We start from the raw sequence: 22165 nt of genomic DNA, 5'->3' as shown, positions 1-22165 counted from the left end.
AGACAAGATTTGATTAGCTTTAAAAGGAGGAGAAAAGTCACCTAAAAATTCTTCTTTGGTCCTCAATGCAGATAATTAACTTTACAGAGAGAAATGCTAGTTCTCCATCACGTGAGTGAGTCACTAAGCTCATGAATCACAGCCAAATGGGAACCATCAAGGAGACTGGAGAAAGGAGAAAGTATCTTACTATGGGAGTTGGAGATCTGGATAGGCTTCCAGGAAGAGCAGAGGCAGGGACATAGGAAGGACAAAAGCCTCCTTTTCACTCTTAGCTCTCAACTGTCCCTAGAGCAATGGAAATGAAGTGAGAGGACAGTAGAGACCTGTTTCACCAGTATGCAAATCATGTCATGAAACACAAATGACTTAGCAAGAATGAGAGTGTGACTCACACACACACATCTGACCCGGCTGGTTCAAACCAGAGGAGCATTCAGCGTAAGGAGGCTTTGTTGGAATTCTGCAGGACTCCAGTTTTGAAGCTGGGACCAGGAAAGAGAAGGGAGAGCTCCATTTTATGGGGTGATCTCTGTATTGCAAGGACTTTTCACCTGTGATTCTCGTCACATCCACAGTTCTCTAGAAAATGGAAACAGAATCTTGGTACACGAAAAGGACTTTAAGATTGAATATAGACTTATATATACATGTGTGTATACGTATACATACATACACATACGTGCACTTTAAATTTTTTTTTTTAGTTGTAGATGGATACAATACCTTTATTTTATTGGTTTATTAAGTGGTGCCAGGGATCAAACCCAGGGCCACACACATGCTAGGCAAGAGCACTACCACTGAGTCGCAACCCCGCCCCACATACTTGAATTTTTGTGAGAACTTATTTCATTCAATCTGTGTCTTTCAGAGTTTTGAATATAACAGATGCTTGCAGCATTAAAAAAATAGAAAAATCTTACGAGCTGGAGATATAGCTCAGTTGGTAGGGTGCTTGCCTTGCATGCACAAGGCCCTGGGTTCAATCATCAACACCACACACACAAAAAAATCTTATGTGATATGTGAGAAAATAGATGACTAGTCAGGGACATTCAGCTGCTATGTAGTAGAGTAGAGGTTCCACCCTCGTTGTTCTGATTGCAAATCTAACCCTGGCTCCCATTAATGTCCAGGAAATGATTCTGCCTGCTGATGCTGCAGCATGGCCCTGGGGTCTTCCTCCACAGAGATGGGGATGAGAACACTGGACAATCTGCGGACTGTGGGAGGTCCAGTGATTTAGGCTTTCTGGTTTAGTCCAGCTCTGCTCATCCTTTTCCTAACCAACCTTTGTGGGCTGCATGACTCTGCTGAAACCCCTACAGGCATTCTGATTCTGATTCTGGGAACATCTTGCTGTCTCCTGGCATCTTATGGTCAGCAGGGTTGACTTCCTCTCTTGAATAAAATGTACCTGCCCCTTTGCACTGGAAATGGATTGAAACTCCAGTTATTTTTTTTTGTTGTTCCCAGGTCCAGAATGTATTCAGCCATCCTCATGAGGCCCAAACTTCTGGCCTGGAGTGACTTGTGTATGAACCTGCAAAATTCCACCCAGTCAGCTCTGAGATTACTGAGAGATACAGGGAGTTGCTGAATACAACTCAAAGCGTGATCAACCTCAAAGCCTGCTGCCCCTAGCTTAGATCTCAAATCAGATGACTCCACTGGGTGGAGGGCTATTGCACAATCTCCCTCAGTGGTTTACTTGCTTTGGTGAAATCGCCACAGTCATTGAGTACATCTCATTTATCAAGGCATAGGCAACTAGATTTCTCAAGAATGTTTTGTGTGCCTGTCCTCTGCCCACCAGGCTCCTTTCTATGTTATATCCTTTGATCCTGAGAGGGAAATGTGGTCCATCCTGCTTTATAGATGAGACTGAGGTGCACAGAGGTCAATGACCATGCGCTTGAAATGTGCAGAGTGGCATGGACTCAGAGCTGTATTCCGCCCCCCAAAATGCACTTGACAGTTGCACTGTCTCCCTGAAAGCCCCAGCTGTGGATCCCAGGAACAGTCCTGCTCCGGAGTGTAGTCATCACTGATGGAACTGGGGGAGCAGCTGCATCTCTGTCACTAGAATGATGGCTTCCTTCAGGAATTTTCTCCTCATGGCGCCTCCTCTTGCTCATTCATAAGCACTCTTCCTCTCTTCTGGGAGCTATTCTGAGGCCTGTCCTCTCCTCCATCCTCAAGTTCCTCTCGTGCATCAATTTTCTTTTAATGCACTCCAGCCTGAGAAGTCTCTGAGTCAGTGGCAGGGGAGATGTGGGCCTTGTCCGGTTGGGAAACCCACCCTTCCTCTGCCCCACCCTGGATTCCAAGGCCTGAGACCTGAAGTCCGTGCAGCTAGCGAGGGGAAGGGTGGAGAATTTCAAACAAGTCTTTTCGGAAGACCTGCAGCTTTGTTCAGTGTGGGAAATAGAAATATCTTGGGGCTACTTTAAATGTTTGATGGACGAAGTTGTTCTGTTTATTGAGTGGCATGTTCTGCTGTCCTCTGTCTGCCTTAGCAGTCAATCCGTACCACAGCCTTTGTGATAGCAGCTATGACACTTTTATGGGGGAAGGGAAGCTAAGGTTCACTGAGGGTCTTCTGATTAAGACCCACATCTTTCTACTATCTACCCGCCTCATCCACTGCCCAGCACAGCTGGATCAGGGCCAGACCACAGTGGGCACAGGGTATGCAGACTTTTCCTTCTTCCCTGAACTTGCCGTTGTTCTGAAGACTTTTTTGCTGAGCAGGAGCTGGACCAACATCATTCCATCCCTACTCCCAGAAGGAAGGGATCTTTTGATCCATGATGGCACAGTCTGCTGAAGGTCCTTTCAACAGAAAGGAGGGAGTGGCCTTGTGGACTGTAGCTTTAGATTCACTGTGATTTGGGCATTGCTTATATTGAGCCAGCCCTGCCTAGAGCCCTTAAAAAGCATCCGAATTATTATTTTGTTTTCATGGTATTGGGTGCCTTGCTCAAAACCGTATGTTTTTCACCATTGCATACGGTAATATTCTCTGTGATCCAGTAGGTAGGTGTTCCGTAAAAATAGTGACTTAAAGCCAAATAAATCTTTTTTTTTTTTTCTCTGCAGGGCTTCTCAGAGCCTTTAGAAATCTCATAAGCATTATCAGTGACAGAAATAAGGATGTATTATAGAGTAATGAGCATTTGCCAGTTTCTTTTTTGTTTTATTTTTTTAAATAGTCCTTTTGTATTCCATACAAAGTGGAGAATATGGGTCTTTGTATTCCATACAAAGTGGAGAATATGGGTCTTCTGAATAAAGACCAGGTTCTTTAGTTTGACATCCAAGGTCCTTTGAGAACTGACCCTTTCTTGTCTCTGTGGCCTTATTCCTTTTCATGGACCATGTATCCTCTTTTCTGAGGTGCTGAATGACTTGAAGTTCCTGGGGACATGGATGGCAGAGCTCAGCCATCCCTCTGTGTGGAATCCATACCCTCCCCACTGCTCCCTTAACCCCCAGCAAATGCTCCTGTTCATCTTTAAGGTTCAAGTTGTTCCTTCCCCTTAAGTCATGGACCCTGTTCCCCCAGCTTCCTTCATGGGACCTACAAAACACATTAGTACAGTTTTTTTGCATCCCCTAACTAGGCCTGGCCAGGCAGGAATTTAAACTAATCGTTTCTGTACATTTTTTCACCTGTCATGGAACCTGGCTGACACTTTTGATCTCAATCTCTTCTGGCTATAGGTACAGGTTTTGTCTTTAAGGATTATTTTCAGCATAAGTTTTTTCTATTCTTTCCCCCTAAATTTTTCTATGATGTCCATGGGAATCTATTTGAACGTACATATGAACTACTGAATTTGTAACAGGATGATTTTATTGCTTCTTTTAGATTTTTAACTGGTTTTTAATTACATATGAGAAGACCACTGATTTTTATCACTGGTTTAGTGGCCAATGACATCAGTACAGCCTCTTATGTTTTTCATTCATTACTCTTAGATTTTCCAATACTACGCTTACATAATTTCAAAATGGTTATGAAGCTGCCTGCTGTTTTCCATGCCTGGCTTTTTTGGAAATAGTTTTCCAAGTCATTGAGGGTTGAGTCCTAGACGCTATTCCTGCAGCCAAGAGTGACTGAGCCCTTCCACTCTTCTGGCTCCTCAGAACTGGCTGCTTCTTGCTTCTTCCTGACCCCAGAAGGAAGGGCAGAGCCCCCCTTTGCCACTGCCACAGGTCTGCCAGAGGCCAGCAGCCCCTCCCTCTGCGCTTCCCCTCTCCCCTGGCCTCTCCCAGGGCTTTGATTTGTAGTCGGAAGTTCCCCTTGTCCCTTTGCCGCTTCCCCCCCTCATTTCCCAAGTTCCCACAGGAACCTGGGAAGTAGGTTGTGCCCAGAGGTTAGAACGGAAACTGCAGCCAGATAACTCTGAGGGGACAATACCCAGTTGACGTCATTTCAACTTCTTTCCTTCAGCCAGAGGTGTTTTTAGTTTTTTTTTCCCCTTCCATTTTTCTTCAGGTTACTCTTCTACTCGCCACCCCCACCCCCCATCCAGTGTCCCTCAGTCTCTTCTTGAAAGTTCTCTGGCATTGTCTAGTTGGTTTATGTGTTTCCTTCTATGCTAATTCAAAATCCATAGCTCCTAGTGGTGACTTAGAAACTTGTCCTTGGGTAGAGTGCTTTGTTTTGAAGCAGAAGCATCCCTCTATCACGACCACTTCCCCTATCACTATTGTATTTCCACCACCTTAGGGGTGGGGAGAGGCAGGGAGTGTAGGGATTGTCCATCCGCTATCTCCAAGGAAATGCACAAATGGATTAAGTGGGTTGTTATCAGTTGTAAAGTAAAGTCTTTACTGACCCATTACTGGTCTTAGTCTCAGTCAAGAAGATGTTAAAAGGAAACAGACGTGCCAAACATAATGTGAAATTCATTTGTGTGTATTATCTTTCTCAGCTTTCCCTAATTTATCTCTATTTTTCTTATTTTTTTTTTGTTGTTGTTGTTCTTGTAGAACTAAGGCTTGGCATTTAAATAACTGGCTCGAGGTCGTGTCCACATTGAATGCTCCATCCACAACCTACTGCCCCAAGTCTGGGGAGTTCCATTTAGCAGGAACACAGTGTGATTGGAGTTGGTGTCACAGGGCCTGCAAACAGGATTCACTCAGTGTGATTGGAGTTGGTGTCACAGGGCCTGCAAACAGGAGTCACTCAGTGTCTGCTTGTTTTGTCTCCTCTCTCCAGCTATACTTGCAGGCCCGCTTCACCTGGAGAGGTGCCCGCCTGCTTCGACCCCTCCTGCAGTTCACCTTGATCATGATGGCCTTCTACACGGGACTGTCCAGAGTATCTGACCATAAGCACCATCCTTCTGATGTCCTGGCAGGATTTGCTCAAGGAGCCCTGGTGGCCTGCTGCATAGTAAGTAGCCTCTTGGCCTCAGCACGCAAGCGGAGGCCTTTGCTTGTTAAATGTTTCCAGCTCAGTGACCAAAGCCAGAGAGCCCTTATTCCTGTTCTCTTGGTATCTGAAGAACCACCTCCTCCCCAGAACCCCATTGCTAAGTGCAAATAATTCTTGCTTCCTTCCAGACTGTGAGTTTTGATCCGACAGGATCTGTAAATCCTCTTCTCCATAAACACAGAAGGTGTGAGTTTATAGAATGTTGCAACTGGAAGAGACCTTAGGTATTGTCCCATTTACTCGATTTATGTATGAGGACATTTAGACCAGAAACTTGTCAAGGTCACATGTCACATGAGTTAACAGAGTTGAAGTCTCCTGACTCACAGAGTACTCACGTGCCGCTTTGGTGGATGGTTACTCTTCAGTTGAACTCTGCTTTTTGGAAAATGCCTACTGTTTCCACTGTGACCCTTGAGGCCCTCACTCTGGCTGCAGCAAAGGAGGTTTGCTGAAGCTAAGTCCTTCCCGGGCCAAAGGGCTCTCTGCATATTAAGTCAGAGTTCCCTGGAGACTGCACTTGGGAAGGGCCACATGCTGATTTGCCCCAAAGGGTTGGGCTACCCCTTGCATACATTTCATCCTGACTTGCAGAGAGGGTGGGATAAAGGCATTCCACCCCTCTGAGCTCTATGGGGTGTCTCTGTTTTTCCTGCCCACTGCAAGGTTCAAGGGGCTTATTCAAGAAACATGGCTGAGCACCTGTTCTGACATTGTGATTTCCTGGGTCCTCTTCAGAGGAGCTGCCCCCAATGCAGCAGGAGACCCTGAGCTCTATAAAGGCTTAAAGATGTTTAAGCAGCACCCATGACATAGGCTGAGTTGTTGTTAGTATTGTCCCTGCTCATTCACAGACAGGATTATGAACAATAGAGAGATCCAGAGCTTTTCTCCCTGTTCCTGGCTTCTAAGCCTGGCTGCAGTCCTGCGTCTCTCTGCAGTCACCCTCTCCTTCTCTGTAATAGCATTTGTCACTCTGTTGCGACGTTAATGTGTCTCCCTTCAGACAGGCAGGGACGGGGACGGTATGTAACATAAATGTTGGTCTCTCTGTCTTCCCGAGGCCTCTCAGGGTTCCTAGCTCCAGAGGTCAATGTGTACTTAATAAGCAAAAAGCTCAAATCAATGAGTTGACTTGGCCTTTCTTGAGATCACTGTAGGGAATAGTCTCCTGAAGGCAGAGGGATGAATAAAGGCTGAGCCCTTGCCCTTAACGAAATCCCATTCTGGCCACATGCACAGCCAAGTCAAGCACAGGAGCTACAGTACCACGTGGGGCTGTGGTGGACACATGGGCAGGATGCTCCGGCAGGTGGGCGACAGTCTGAGGCACTGTGGGCAAGAGGAGGGAGGATGGTCAGGTGCTCAGAGTGGACACCACCACAAAAGTAGGATCGGAACCACTAGACAGCCTTGACATGGCCTCCTGCCTAAGAGGCTGGCTGTCTAGATGGCGGTCTTCACTGCTTTCTGTTTCCTTTCTTTTCTCTTTTTTTAAGTGAAGAGCAGAAGGGAGAAAGATTGGGAAACAAACTGTTAATGAGAGCAGCTGTCACCGTCCAGCTTGTCCTCTGGTGCCTGGCCCTTTAATGTGAAATGACAGTGGGGGATGGGTGTTTGCACTGGAGGGTAACCCTGTGCTGCCTGTGCCCTCTGAGCTTTGCTCCCAGCAGGAGCACAGTCCCCCGGGGGCCTGCTGCTGTGTTTCCTTCTTGGTGGCGCCACTGCCCTAATTGGAGCCTCCTGCACCCCCAATTAAAAAAATTAAAAGGTGTGGGGATTGTTCGGGGCCTTCACTCTCTTTTATACTCTAGAGCACTGGCCGGGAGCAATTAGACAGTGTTTGGAGGACCCAGGCTTATTTTCAATAAGGAAATGAGGGTCTGACTCTCATCCTGTTTGACTCTTGCTGTCTGTGGGATGGCATAGGAATTTGGTCCCCACATTGAGAAAGCACCTTCTGTTTGCTGGCACCTTTGTAGACATTTTACCATCGTGTCTCCTTTTAGCCAAGTGGGACCATTTCACAGATGAGGTAACTCAAGTTCAAGAGTCATGACTTCAGTCATCCAAGGTCAAAGAGCTGGTAGACAGCTGCTCCCAGGATTGGAACGGGCTCACAGCCAGGCCTTCTGCACTTGGCACTTGGCAAGGAGGGCAGGCCACCCAAGCTGGAGACCAGCGGAGGTAACCCGAGGCAGAAGCTGCATTGACAGCTGCTTAAAGAGTGCCATTTAAGTGTGTCAAAGGGTCCTTCCCACCCCCGGGCTAATCCAGCCACCACTTTGAGTTTGAGAGCCTGTTTTGCCATATACAGATAGTTTGGAAAGGGGTGATAAATATTTTTCCATCTTCTGCCCATTTAGCTATGAATACACAAGGGCAGGGACTCAATCTTTCTTATTATTTTTCTCCAAATTCCTAATACAACCAGATGCACAGTAGGATCCTTGGTTACCGTTGGCTTGGAATCACAGGACGGAGTGGTCCGTTTCAAGTTATCCAAGAGGCCAGGGCGAGGAAGGGCCTCATAGTTGTGGCTCCTGAGCATAGGAGTGTGGGAAGCTCTGCTGAGAGAGAGAGGCAGTGTGTCCTTAGCCTCTGAAAGCTATCAGGGCTTCGTTTTCCTGGTTGTGATCACAAAAGAGACAGGATCGAGGGCCGGCCCTGAACTGAGCCAGGGATGGTGATCCAAGAGGAGGTATGGGGACCATGAGGCCGTCTGGTGAGGACACCGGGCGTCCTGGAAGGAGAACAGTGAGGAGGAGGAAGGCGTCTGCCTCACAGGTGTTGCTGCTTTACCAGCCTCCTCCCTAGTTGTGCAACGTGGCTCTCACGTGGCTCTCACATTCTCGGCAGGAGCATCTGGCCTCTGCTCTCCTTGTGCGGTGTAGCAGAACCCCACCCAAGAACCAGAGCTGGCGTTCCAGTGAGTTCCACAAGAAGCCCAGTATGCTTCTCACCCATGAGCATGGCTCCGTTGAGTGGTTCTTTTTTTTTTTTGTAGGGGGGCTGGGGTACCAGGGATTGAACTCAGAGGCACTCAACCACTGAGCCACATCCCAAGCCCTATTTTATATTTTATTTATAGACAGGGTCTCATTGAATTGCTTAGCACCCCACTTTTGCTGAGGCTGGCTTTGAAGTAACAGAGTGCAATGCGTCAAAACTCCAGTAGCAGTCCCAGTCCCACATCAAACCCAATCAAAAGAAAAACACTCATAATTTCACTTACCCAGGCAGTATTTACATTGGGACAACTGGTCGACCTCCGGGATATATGTGTTTGTGTGTGTGTTGCCTTGGAGGAGGAAAGGAGTAATTGGATGAGGGGGTCAAGGAAAAGAGAGAGAGAGAGAGGGGAAGGGTGAAACTTAGGGGCTGGGTGTGTGGCTCAACCGGTAGCATGGGGCGCTGGGTTAGATCGCTCCAAATAAAACATAAAATAAATAAAAATAAGTTAAAAAATAATAATAATAAAATAAAGATGTTGGGTCCACCGAAAACTAAACAATAAATATTAAAAAAAAAAAAAAAAGGAAGGAAGGAAAAAAAAAATGATCCTCCTGCCTCAGCCTCCTAAGCTGCTGGGATTACAGGTATGAGCCAGGCTATTGAGTAGTTCTAGAAACACAGAGACAACCCCTGAGGTTAGGAAGTTTCACAAAGAGGCAGTACAGAGTGGTAGAAATGCCATGGTTCAGGGGATCAACACGCTCAGAATCCATTCCCCCCTCTACCCAGATAAACCTCCTGAGCCAGGCCTCTGTGGGCCTCCGGTTCCCTTTACAGAGATGTGACATGTGTTGACATTTATCGAGAGCTTACCTTGTGCCGCCACTAGGGTAAGTGCTTCACCTGGATCTTTAGTCCCCCAAAATCCTATATCAAATATTGTCCTTGTCTTCACTTGAGATGAGAGACAGAGTCCAAAGGGATTAGTCCAACAGAGAGGAGGCAGAGAAGCCACAGTGGACTCAGGACAGAGTGAGTCAGGGCCAGGACTGCACAACCCCAGCTTCTAGCGCCTCACCTTCATGTCCCCCACCTGCCCCTCCGGGTGAGCCAGACTTCACCCTCCCCAACACGCTGAGCTCTTAGCTTGGAGAGCTGGCTACCTTTGATGGAGCACAGCTCCAGTTCCACTTCATTTCCTTCTACCTTTGTTTTTTATGGCTGCTGTCCTGTAACAAATCACCACAAATTTAGTGGCTGAAAACAACACAGATTTGTTTTCTGACCATGGGGGAGTGTCAAGAGGGAGATGGGTCATGCTGGGCTGAAGCTGTGCTGGGAGGGCTGCGTTCCACCCAGATCCCTAGGTAGAGTCCATTCCTCCTGCCTTTCGAAGCTCTCTGGAGCTGCCTGCATTCCTTGGCTCTTGGCCCCTTTCTTCATTGTCAAAGCTGGAAGCATGGAATCTTCTGGTCTTTTTCACACTTTCTGGCCTCCACTTTATTGTTGTACCTTCTGTGACTCTGAGCCTTCTGCCCCCCTCTGCTAAGGGCTGTGTGATTTACATTAATAACCAAGGTCATTACCATTTTAAGACCCTTGGCTTAATCTCATCTGCAAAGTCTGTTTTGTCATATAAGGTACCATCAGCACATGTTCTTTTTTAAATTTTTTTTCTTTCTTTCTTTTGTGGTGCTGGGGATTAAACCCAGGGCCTTGTGCATGTAAGGGAAGCACTCTACCAACTGAGCTATATCCCCAGCCCAGTACATGTTCTTGAGAGAAGGATATGGACTCTTTGAGGGGCCCTTGTTCAGCTCATTATACCTTCCCCAGTCCCTGGAGATAGAACTGTCTACCTTTCTTCTGTTGCTCCCACAGCCCACAATAATTTCTTCCCACCATGATTTTTGACCTATTCTGTCAATTACCTGTTCATATCCTGATTCCCCCAATAAGACTGTGGGTGTCTTAATAGCAAAATCTATGCTTAACCTGGTTATGGGTTCTCAGTGCCTACTATGGTGCCTGGCATGCAATAAGTTCTTGGTAAGCATTGAGTAAATTGTGAATGATGAATTGGCATGTGGCCTCAGGCAAGACACTTCCCTTCAGTCTGATTTCCTCATCTGTGAATTAAAGTTGGAAGCCCTGCTGCTCCGTGACCTTTTGGCACTGAGATCTTATGATGTGGCTCTTTGTGTAACTGAGCTGGACTTGGGTTTCTCAGGTGAAATTGTCTTCCTGCAAAAGCCTGTGAAGGTGCCCTGTACTGGGGGATTATGACCTGCCCTTAAGCCCCGAGTAGTGCAGTGCATTAACCTGGAATATTGGGTCAGCCAAGCACTTTAACCCAAGTGTGTTGGGGATAGTTTTGTCACAGTAAGCAGACTTGTCTAGACAAAAAATCACATGCCAAATGGGGATGGGTTATCCCCTACAGAACTGCTCACTACTTGAATGCTTCCCAGGAAGGGAACACAGTAGAACTTGATACAGATCGAAAATCTTCAGTGTGGTGGTTCAACCCCAGGCACAGGCCCTTAGGGCCAGGCAGACCTGCACAGCTCCACAGATGTGGACAGAGGTGCACAGGACTAGGGCAGAAGGTCACAACCCAGACACACCCAGATGTTCCCAGACACACAGACATCCATTCTCTCTTGCCAGAACTTCGAACCACAGGCAAACAGACACAAACTCAGGCACACGCTGACCCTCACAGCCCTCCTCCCACCTACACACCCTCAAAGTCACCCCTAGCAAAGATGCAGTCTCCAAAGCTGGGCTCACCCAGGGACTCAGATGAAGGGACCGACATCAGTTCATTTCCTGTCTAGTGATAACTTGTATGTCTGCTCACCTCCTCACTGACCCTCTAACAGATGGCAAATGCAGGGCCCTGGGAGGGGTCAGGGGAGGGCCAGGCCGCCATTGCTGTGGGTTCAGCAGAGGAAGCAGCTGCTCCTGAGTTTCATAAACACAGGGCAGTCTTTCCTGGCTTTCCTCTTCCCAGGGTGTGGCCCAGCCAGCAATTGCTCTTTTGTGTGCTGCTATCTTCCTCCAGGATGTAGGGAAGGGAGAGGGCATTCTTTGTCTCCGCCCTAGTGCACTGACCTTGGGAAGAGAGTGCTGGTGGAAGAAGAGTTCAGTGATGGCGACCTTGGAGAGGAAACACGTGAGGAGAGGGCCACACCTGGCCCAGCACACTGGCCGGGTTGGAACCAGATTCTGGTAGCTCAAGCCCATCCCAGCCAGCTACAACAGCCATTCCAAGCAAACTTGGTCTGTGCTGGAGTTTGTAAGGGACTTCTTCCTCTCTCTGGAGATTCCCATCTGCTCTCTTTGGGTGTATTCCATGTCTGGGTGCAGGGGAATGGTTGAAATGGCCTCCCAAATCTCTTATGGCCTTGCCAAAGCCTAGCTCTTTGCCAGTGGTTCCTGAGGCTGACCTTGCCACCACAGAGCCCCTGCTCAGGCAGGTGGAAACATGGATGATGTGGGATGTGGTGGAGAGAAGGGAGCAAAGACAGGCATTAACTTTGGCCCCAGGCAATGATAACAGTGTGGTTCCAGTCCCCTACTGTTTGCAAAGTACTTCTCAAGTCTCCTTTCACTTTTCCCTGCTGAGGTGAGTGGGGTGTGTGACCCTATACTGACTCATAAGGGGGAGCCACATTCCTGCCTCTTGCCGGTTGGCCCTCTTGGCCAAGTCATTTCACTTCTCAGCTGCCTTTTCCTACTCAACGAGGGGGTTTATTGTATTTACGTGATTTTTAGACTGAGGATTCAATGCCAATGAGATGCATTACATCGGGCACACACAACATGCTGAGTGGATGGGCATTATGTGGTACATGCTGTGCTTTGTCTTAGGCATTCAGAGCTAAAAGGAGTTGGTCCTTGAAGAACTTATAGTGCAATATATGTTTCCAAGACTTGATCCTCATCCATAATAAGAAATACATTGTACATCATAACCCCACAGAGGCATCCAAACACAAAGTAAGGCTTACCACTTAATGTTCCTAGACACACAGACATCCCTTCTTAGTTTTTTCCATTTAACTCTTAAAAATGCGGATGGTGACCACCCAGTAGCTTACTGAGGGCTTGAGACCAATCTGATTGGAACAAACACGTGGAAAAGCAAGTACAATGGAAGGGCACAGCTGGTGGCATGGGGTCCATTACTGAGGACAGCAAAAGACAAGAGTGGGGATCATTAATTCTCCTCGAGGGTTTCGGAGGTCTAGAACTCCTAAGGAAGGTGATTCTTGAAAGATGAGTGGACATTTGTTATGACATACAGAAGATCAGCCAGGGATCTGTATGTAGAAAGAATAGCATAAGACATAGGGATGGATAGAAAGAATGCCTCGTTTCTCGGCTCAGAGGTGCAAACCATTGGAGCTTGTAGGATAAAAAGGAGAGGCCAGCTCAGTGAATAATAGCCCCCTTCTCCCTTTTAGCTTCTAAATTGGAGGATTTCTGAGGATGGTGGCCCTTGTCTTTGTCCATTCTCTGTCATCTCTGGGTGCCACATTCCTGAGCACCAGCTCTTGCTGAAACTAGTGCCCCATTGCAGGGCCACCAGCCCTCAGGGTCCTCCTTACTGGGTGCCCTCCTTTGTGCTAGCCCAGGAGAACCTTCCTGCAGGCTCCTCAACAGGGCACTTCTTCAGAATGGCCCACAACACTCTCCTCTCCTCCTCCAAACCCACTTTCTTCTTTTAGAGAAGGTTAACTTCTTTTGTGTTCCTCAGTAGCAGTGATGATTCTTAATGATGATAACTGAGATAAGATGTGAAAAGTCCTTCAGAGATAGGAAGTGTTTTCACATGTATTATTCATTTAAGCTTTATAGTAAATATAGGAAGTTAGTTTTCTTTTTAATAATATTTGCACACAAATCCAGGGCAGGAAGATCACCTGAAATCATCAAACCTTTTCATTTTGTATCTGTTCAAGATGACACAAGAGTGTGACTTGGTCCCAGTTCCACAACAATAGCCATTTGGGGACTGGATCCTGCTGCTGGACTCCTGGGGTGACACTCTTTCTGCCCCATCATGTTTCTTCTCAGATGCATCAGGAAATCACTCACCACAGACACTGGCAAATGTATCCTGTCAACAGCTGCTGAAAGCCCTTTATTGAGGACAAAAAATAATGATTGTAATTGAGTAATGCCATCTCCAAAAGACAAGGCTGCCAAAGATAACTTTCGTCTAGACAGCACTTACTATATAGTAGGGCAGGAGGGTGAGTTGATTCCCAAGGCTTTCTCCTCCCAGGAAATTTCTCCTTTCCTTAATCTGGAGAGTGTTGAGTATGGTGGACCAGAAAGCCCAAAGGAAATTTCAGGGCCAAGACACACTGAAGTGCATGCAAAATCAGCAGCAGCAACCAGGATCTCTGTTGCACATGGCAGTGGGATCAGCCTTCATTGAGGGCTGCTGTTCCTGAACTGTGAGCACAGAGATGACTCAACACACCCATGCCTTTGAGTAGCTGACAGTCTAGAAGGGGAAACATGACATAGCATTGAAGGATCATGCATCCCGGCCTGTGGCCTAATGCTGAAACGGAAGGTCATTAAAAGTTCAGTAGGGGAACCAAAGAGGGAAGAGAAGGCAGCTCAGGGAGGCATCCTGGTGTCCAGGGTGCAGATAAAAGATCCTGTCTCAGAATATTAAAGCCCAGTGACACACATCCACGCAATGGTACATCTATCATTTGAGTCCATCCATTCATCTTCATAGACCGCCCACTGAAGTTCTCTTGTCTGTAGTCTGCACAACAAATACCTGTGGTGTTGTTGAAATGCAGATTCCAGGCCACTCTCCAAATTGGTCTGTCGTGTGCCTGGAAATCTGCTTTTTCAAGAAGAACCCAGGTGATTCTGAAACAGATAATTTGAGTGCTGCACTCAAACCCAAAATACCAGAATAGACAATTCTTGTCTTCTTCTGCTTCTACGATTCTAAAATCCTTTGGCTTTTATAGTTATCTGCCCTGTGCTGGTATCTAAACTCAGTGGGAGCTTATAAAGAGTCTCCGTGGCCAAGAGCATGATTCCTATCTTCAGGTTCACTCACACACAGTCAGGAGTTGAAACACTCTTGGACTCCAGGAACTTTTAACAAGACAGTTTAGTTGTCATACTCTGCCCTTCACAAAATGGCCCTCAAAATGTGCTGATCCAACCGTCCATGGCCCTGGAGGTAGAGACCTGGCCACCACCCAGACTTCCTGCTTCTGGTGGACTTGGTTCTTGGTGAGCTCCAGCCAAGCAGGCCCAGCAGGACCAGGCCATGTGTGCTCCAGGCGGGGCTGGCATCTCCGCAGCAGGTGAACACTGGCAAGAAGACTCCAGAGCATCTTTTCCAGTGTGACTCATTTCCAAAAATAGCCCCAGAAATTGTAAGTCTTTAAAAGCAGATCCTATCTGCCTTGTGGAAAACTCCAGGTCAGCACACGGTCCCTGGAGCTGTCTTGAGTCAGCATCCACTTTCCCAAGTTCATTCACGTTCTTAATGGCTCCTCTTTTCCCCTCTCCTTTCTAGTTTTTCTAGTTCTTTCTCTTCTTCCTTCTTTTTCCACATAAAAGCAAGATACAAAGAAGTGAGTTTGCGTAGACAGGCACTGAACCCACAAGCCAGGGGTAGTGACTTCTGTGTGTCATGGTGCCATACCTGAGATCCACATTACATCCCATAATCCTGATGGTAACCCCCAAGAGATAGGCATTGTATCCCTCACATGGGTATTTGGCTGAAAGTGGCAAACCTTGGATTTGCAAACAAGTCCATCCCACCTTAAAGAACAAAGCTTCTCAGCAGCGCTCTGTGGTTGGATGGGAATGGGGGAGAGGGCGGTGGTGCTAGAGCCTTAACAGCCATTCATAAGGAGCTGCTCCCTGCACATTTCTTATCTCTTCATCATGTGGTGTGGATGGGGTTCCTACAGCCTAGAGCTGCTTTGTTTGTGTGTAGTCCTGCTCTTGAAGGAAGAGCCACATTGTCCAGAGTGTTTGGGTAAATCAAATCGCCTTCCGCCCTGAGATCTGATCACAGAATAGCTTGACATTCTGACTCAGCAGGAGGTCAGAATCACTTCCCCAAGACCATATCAAAAGGAGCCAAAATATTAGAAGGCGGAAGAGAGCTATCATTTTCCCCCTCGCCCTAATTACCCCAATTTTAAGAGTTTTCAGTGGGAACCAATGTGGAAAAAAAATTCAGTAGTAGAAAAACAGAACTAGCAAGAAAGTCATGGCTAAAGTCACACCCACCCACACAGACACATGGCATCTATCAGCTACAGGCCTATCCTCGGTATTTCAAAATCACTCTCTTCCTCTTTGTCTTCATAGTGCCATCCCAGGACTCATCTTCTCCTAGACTCTGTAGTCCCCATTTTGGGGCTCCCTGTACCTTCTCTGACTCCTTTGAGTTATTAGCACGACCTTGTTTCGAGACTTTCCAGTGCTTCACCCTTGACAATGATGTCTAGAAAGGAGGGGGTCTGAAGTGCTGGACGTGTCCAAGGAGGCCTCTCAAGTTCAGGCCCTCTGCTCTCCAGCTTCACTGATGGCTCTGTCCGGCCACACTGAGCATCAGGAAGTCCTGAACTTTCTGTTCTCCCCGACTTCTGCACCCCAGTGTGCTGCTCCCTCTGCCTGTAACAATCTCCAGGACATTCCCTACCTGGGGAACCCCTCCTTATCCTCCAGAGTTAAGCCCCAGTAGCTGTCCCCTGGGGAAACCTTCTAAGGGTCACTCCCCATCCCTTCAGTCTGAGTTTAAAGCCACATTCTCTGGGCTTCTTTTCCACTCTGGCCTCTTTCTGTCACACTCCTCCAAACACAATATTGTGGAGGCCATTTTCCTACGTGACTCTCCCTCATTGGCTTAGACTTACCTTGAGGACAAAGAACTGTGTTTTGTGAATATTCAATTTCATATTCTTGGGACTTAAAACACAGCAGGGGTTTAATAAATGTTTAATAATTGCCCTGATTCTTTTTTCAGAAAAAGTAATTTATAAAATTCAAAAAATCAGAGAAATGAAATTAAAAGCCAACGTCCTGAGCACTGTAGCTTAGACCTCCTCTTGGTATCTAGCGTCTAGTTTTCTTGTTTGCTGAGACAGTGCTCATTGTGGTATGTTCTTTTGTACAGTGAGAAGACCTGTGGAGCTGGGCTGTGGACTGGGAGTGGGTTTGTTCTGTGGACCTAAGAAAGGTCCACTAATCTGTGTAGAGCCTTTCCAGCCTCTGCCTCCAGGTAGAGATCACCCAGGAAGTGGAACTGTTCCAAGCCAAGAAGTTTACCACTTTTATTTACTAGAGCTTTTTGTGTTCTGTTGTTTAAGCATTAGGAAGATGAAGCCCTGTTTGAGTCTTGATAGGATCACGTTTAATGATCCCCCCTCAAAAAGTGTTTGTGTAACCTCAAGCCATACTGAAAGCAAGGAGGTGGGATTCTGCCTGACCTCACTCAACCCTTCGTCTTGCTGCCTGGCCGTGTGCATTGTGGCATCCGAGTATGTGCTTCCCCTGAAGTCTGTTGGTCTTGTATATACTGGTAGAACCCAAGGCCAGAGCACTTGCTTTTCATGAACTAGGGGGAACTTTAGAAATTCAACAACAGGGCTGGGGATGTGGCTCAAGTGGTAGCGCGCTCGCCTGGCATGTGTGCGGCCCGGGTTTGATCCTCAGCACCACATACAAAACAAACATGTTGTATCCGCCGGTAACTAAAAAATAAATATTAAAAAATTCTCTCTCTCTCTCTCTCTCTCCTCTCTCACTCTCTCTTGAAAAAAAAAAAAAAAAGAAATTCAACAACAAACATTTATTGACCACCCGGTAGGTGCAAAACCCAACTTAGGTGTTGAGGGTGATCCAGGGTGATAAGGACTGGGTCTCCTCTAGAGCCTCCCATCCAGGAAGAACAGCCAGCTAGCAAAGCTTTGAAGACATGAGGGAGCATCACTTAGTCTAGGCTCAGTAATTACTGTGGCATCCACAGCATTAGAAAAAGAAATGCCTTTTTATTGGCACAATTTTAGGTCTTCTTGAGTTCACTGTGACCTTTAACCTTCATATTATTTCCACCTTGCAGTTAGGCAACACAAACTCTAACATGCAATGAATATGAACCCCAAAATATTAGATTGGGAGATAAATCAGTAGATTGAGAGGTCAGTGGTTCAGGTGTTTGTTGGGGATGAGGGAGTTGTTCTCTGTCTGATTTGCCCTCACACATGGAATCTAGGAGAAAGATCTCTAAGAAACTAGGACTGGGAGAGCCTGCTGAGATAGTGGAGGTAAGAGCCAGTGATGGAGAGATGGATCGAGACCTTTACCTAGAGACAAAGCAAAAGGGAGGATGATTTTAGGTAGAGAAATGGATACAGAATCTACACCTGTCTGATGATAGCATCATTTTAGTACAGTAGGAAGGGAGGGCATGGGGGAGAGAAGGGGCTGGGGTAGGGAGGAGTTGAAAGTTTCATCATTGAATACATTGAACTTTGATCGCATCTGTTCAGTTTTTCTTATACTGGGGGCACTTGAAGACCACCTCCCCAGTTGCTCCTAATGGATTCCCTTGTTGGGAAGCCTGGAGCCCCCTAGCAGCTGGCACACAGGGCGTTTCCTTCCTTCCTCTCAAGTTTGACCTTGGCTGGGAGACAGACCTTTCTGTCCCAACCTTTTCTCTGTTCAAACTGCCTTAGAAAAGACAGGGAGAAAAGACTTAGATTTTTTTCCCCCCTTTGCAAAAGGGTACTTTCAGTGGCTCTCAAGCTAAAAATGTATTAAAGGGTGACATTTCTTGGCTAAGATCCCCTTTTCTTGTAGCAGCCAACAAAATGAAATGTTTATAATATGTAACAGGCTCAAAATTAGAAGATACAAAAGAGTTTTGTGGGTCTCCAAATTTATTTATCTTCTGGCCACTCCGTTCCCCTCTCCTGGGGTAGCCAGCATTACTAGTTTCTTTATGACACTTTGTTGATTGCTGTGTTACTAGAGAAGTGACATTTTGGAAATCAGTTCAACAAATAATCCAAGGCCTTACCATGACCAGGCCCTGGCTGTTAGAGTCTTAGTTTTGGTGAAGTTTTCTTTTTTTTTTTGGCCAGAAAAAAGGTGGCCAGAATGAAAAGGCAGTACCTTAATTGTTAGTGAGCACTTTACCATCTGCAGATATTGCAAAACATTTCAGTTCTGAAAGTGTGGGATGTAGATTTTGAGGGGGCTAGGGATTGAACTCAGGGCCTTGTGCATGCTAGGTAAGCGCTGTCCCATTGAACTACATCTTTTGCCAGGAACTTTGAAAGTATTTTATTCCCCACTTCCATTCAGCTATGTATTTTCTATTAAATTACACAATTGACAGCTGCCACTTATAATTACTTAATACAAACCCCTGCTGCTAAATGGCTCAAGTGGAAATCTGTGTATTTACTTTGCTTATCTAATACAAAGCACAGGTTTTTGTTATTCCAGTAGCTCATCAAGTTCTTGACTCTTGCATCATAGCTCCTTGACACAGCAGCTACATCTGAGCCATCCTTATATGCTTGCCAAAGGGTTTTCAGCACTCAATGATTCTAGGACAGACTCCTAGGTCACATGCCCAGAGGAGGAAGAATGCTGGGTATGAGGATAGGAGATTTTTTTTATTGACCTTTTTCCTCCAAGTTAGTTGCTGACTCCCTCTGCAAAAAGACCTGGCTTCTTGTCCCCTATGAAATGATTGCTATCATGGGGTTTTTAGGAAAAAGTGGTCACTGCTGCTTCCTTACTTCAGCTCCTGTTGACAGGAACTCATATTGGCCAATCTGACTCGGTTACACCCTGAATTCCTTTGTAAGGAAAGGGAAAGTAGCGTGGATTACTGACTAATTATGACTTGCTTCCCTTGCTTAAGAACTTCTCTTTCATTGCTCATTTGCCCTGAGAAATCAGGAAGTCTGGGGTTGCAGGTACAGAGCACTGGACTGAGTCCATAAAACTGGATTCTACTCTTGCACAACCTGGGCCATGTCACTGTCCTCCAGACCTTAGTTTTCCCATTCAAACAATAAGAGTTGGACTATGTGATCTCTATGGTCCTTCCGGATTTAGAGAGCTATGGTTTAGGGCTCTCTTTTCCTAAAGTCTGTGTACCTCCCACCTTCCTTCCATTTGCCTCTGCCTGTCCCCAGATTCCAGGTGGCAATTACTAATTCGGATCTCTGATTTGTTCTCCTAGGTATTCTTCGTGTCAGACCTCTTCAAGACTAAGACGACACTCTCCCTGCCTTCGCCTGCCATCAGGAAGGAGATCCTTTCACCTGTGGACATTATTGACAGGAACAATCACCACAACATGGTGTAGGTGCTGCCCGCCTCCTGAGCTGTTTTTTTTTTTGTACAATGACTGCTGACAGCAAGTTCTTGCTGCTCTCCAATCTCATCAGACAGTAGAATGTAGGGAAAAACTTTTTTGCCCAACTGATTTTTGAAAAGGAAAAAAAAAAAAAGTCTTACCTTGTGGCCTTCCAAAATAGGTAGCGTTCACCTATGTGGAATCAACAGCAAACTAACACCAAGTGCCGGAGTCCTGGATGTGCAGTTGGTTTAAGTGTTCATGTTCTAGTGAGCACGGGCCTGTCCCACCACAAACACTAAAATGATTTGAGTCTTCTGGTCACCTTCTGTGACCTGAGAATCCCAGGCCTGTGAGAAAAGTGCAAATTCAATGTTGTAGCATATCACACCAGAATTAGCACTGAATCCACAACCTAGCCTTGGGGGACTCCCCTCTGGCATTCCCCCTTCTCATCCACTCTATTCTCTACTGTGACTGTGACTTGGTTCAGGAAATTTTGTTTTCTTAAATCTAAGGAATGAGCATATTTGCTCAGTCAAGTGGTCAAGATCCCAAATCCAAATCCCTAGTCCTTAGGATTTTCTATCACAGCTCCTGACCCCTGCACAGTCCACAGGCCCACAACCATGGTCCCTCACTTTAGAGATTAGAAGACTCTTTGTGGGATGAGTGAACTTCACAAATAGCACAATTTCAGAAGAACTGGAGGGTCCAGGCCTCCATTTGTCTTCTTTTGACTCATCGTCCTGTGATGTTGTGATGTTGTGATGTCGATCACAGGATGCTGATGTTGTACACGTCAATCACCGGGCACTTGCACACTCTTAGAAACCGTTAGACTTCGGTTACTGCCATCTCCCTTGAAATCCGGGGTTTCCTATGAGTGTCCAGAGATGAGCAAGGGCATGGTCGGCCTCTGGCTGATGCAAAACAGCCTTCTGGACAGGAGACGGGAGAAAAAGGGCAGAATGAAAGATGAAACAACCTTTCAGCTACTCCAATTCGGAGGGAGCCAGAGTAGCAGCCGGTCTCCTGCCTGAAAGGCTACCCTTCAAGATAACGGAGCGGAGAGGGTTTCCGTGGGAGTTGCTCTTGCTAAGCTGTGTAAAGCACTGTTGTCTTGGGGTTGACCCCTAGGGCAGTTCTTGGTAGGTTCTGCTGGGCAGAACACATGGGTTAAATCTCCGTAGAGTTTTCCTCATTCTCTATCCATAAGTGTCCTTCCAAGCAAGGTCGTACTCTGGGTGGTAGATGGGGACCCCTTCTACTGGACCTTTGAGGAAAGGAGGAAGAAAGAAATGCTTCTTGATCTTGGATGCAAACCTTTCAAAGGGCTACATGTAACCATATGGATCAACCACATGCACATCCTTGTTACAGAATCCGTCCTTTCATTTCAACGTATAGCAAGCTATGATTTTTATATATAAATATTATATAAATAATGTATAAAACATTAAAAGTTAACTATGTAAAATATTATTTCTGAAGCAATTTTAGCTATATCCACTATGATTATAAACTGTGTCTCGACCTGTGTTATTTACTTTAGCTGCTTAAAAAAGCAATGAGTTAATTTTTTTTTAATCTCAACTAAAATATCAATAGTTCTGTGGTAGCCATTGTTTTACAATGAGAGAAATAACTGCAACTAGAGAAAAATGTATAAAAACATTAAATTGTCAGTATTTTTGTAAGGTTCCATTTTGTAAAGAGAATAATATTCAAAGACTTTTGTAGCATACAAAGTGAAAACTTGTATCTGCGAAACTATACTTGTATTAAATGTGCTTTTTAAATAAAAGCTCATAACACAACTAATTAAGGAAGCTGGAATGTTGGAGGGATGTTTGTGTTGGGTGCGTGGGTAGGAGGAGGGGGAGGCAGGCCAGCCTCTGATTGGCCCCCCTCAGAGCACCGCCTTCTGATTCTGCCAGTGGGCAACATGGCAACCAGAGGAGAGATACCAGTGGCTAAACTGCTCTTTCATCTCCGAAAGCCTGTTTGCAGAGTGAGGCTCTGGCTCTGCTCTCATCTCAGGGGCTTCTAAAGAGCTTTTGTATTCTAAGAGGGGTTTTCAGTTAGGGAAGTGGGAGCTGTGAGGCACCCCCCCCCCCCAAGGCAGATAAGGAGCCAGTGCTCAGATAAGGTGGGTTTGGGGAGCTGACTGGGGGAGTCCTTCACAGGGTCCACAGCAAAGGAAGAAGACACACTGCTGAAAACACTGTCTCCTTGCCTGTGACCCTCTTCTTGTGCTTTCCAACCAGGAAGAAAAGGGGAAGCTAGAAATTCACATGTTCTGTGTGCCTGTGCGCCAGGTAGTTCTGCCTCTTTGTTCATTTTTACCCTGAACAGTTATTATTTTG

At 46.3% G+C, this 22165-nt stretch overlaps 1 protein-coding gene across 1 annotated transcript in view; it reads left to right on the top strand.

Moving 5' to 3' along the window:
* Positions 1-21620, top strand: part of Plpp3 (phospholipid phosphatase 3) — an 82516-nt gene extending 60896 nt beyond the window's left edge. Inside the window, exons 5-6 of the mRNA XM_046450922.2 lie at positions 5237-5413; positions 19680-21620. Of these exons, the coding sequence (XP_046306878.1) occupies positions 5237-5413; positions 19680-19805 (303 nt within the window). The 3' untranslated portion in view covers positions 19806-21620. The remainder of the gene's footprint in view (positions 1-5236; positions 5414-19679) is intronic.
* Positions 21621-22165: the final 545 nt, after the last annotated feature.

The sequence above is a fragment of the Marmota monax genome, unplaced genomic scaffold (assembly GCF_021218885.2).
Source record: "Marmota monax isolate L192 unplaced genomic scaffold, Marmota_monax_Labrador192_F-V1.1 WCK01_AAM20220418_F8-fsc00023, whole genome shotgun sequence".
NCBI lineage: Eukaryota > Metazoa > Chordata > Mammalia > Rodentia > Sciuridae > Marmota > Marmota monax.
Note: the sequence above shows the minus strand (reverse complement) of the source record. Positions and strands in the feature narration are given on the sequence as shown.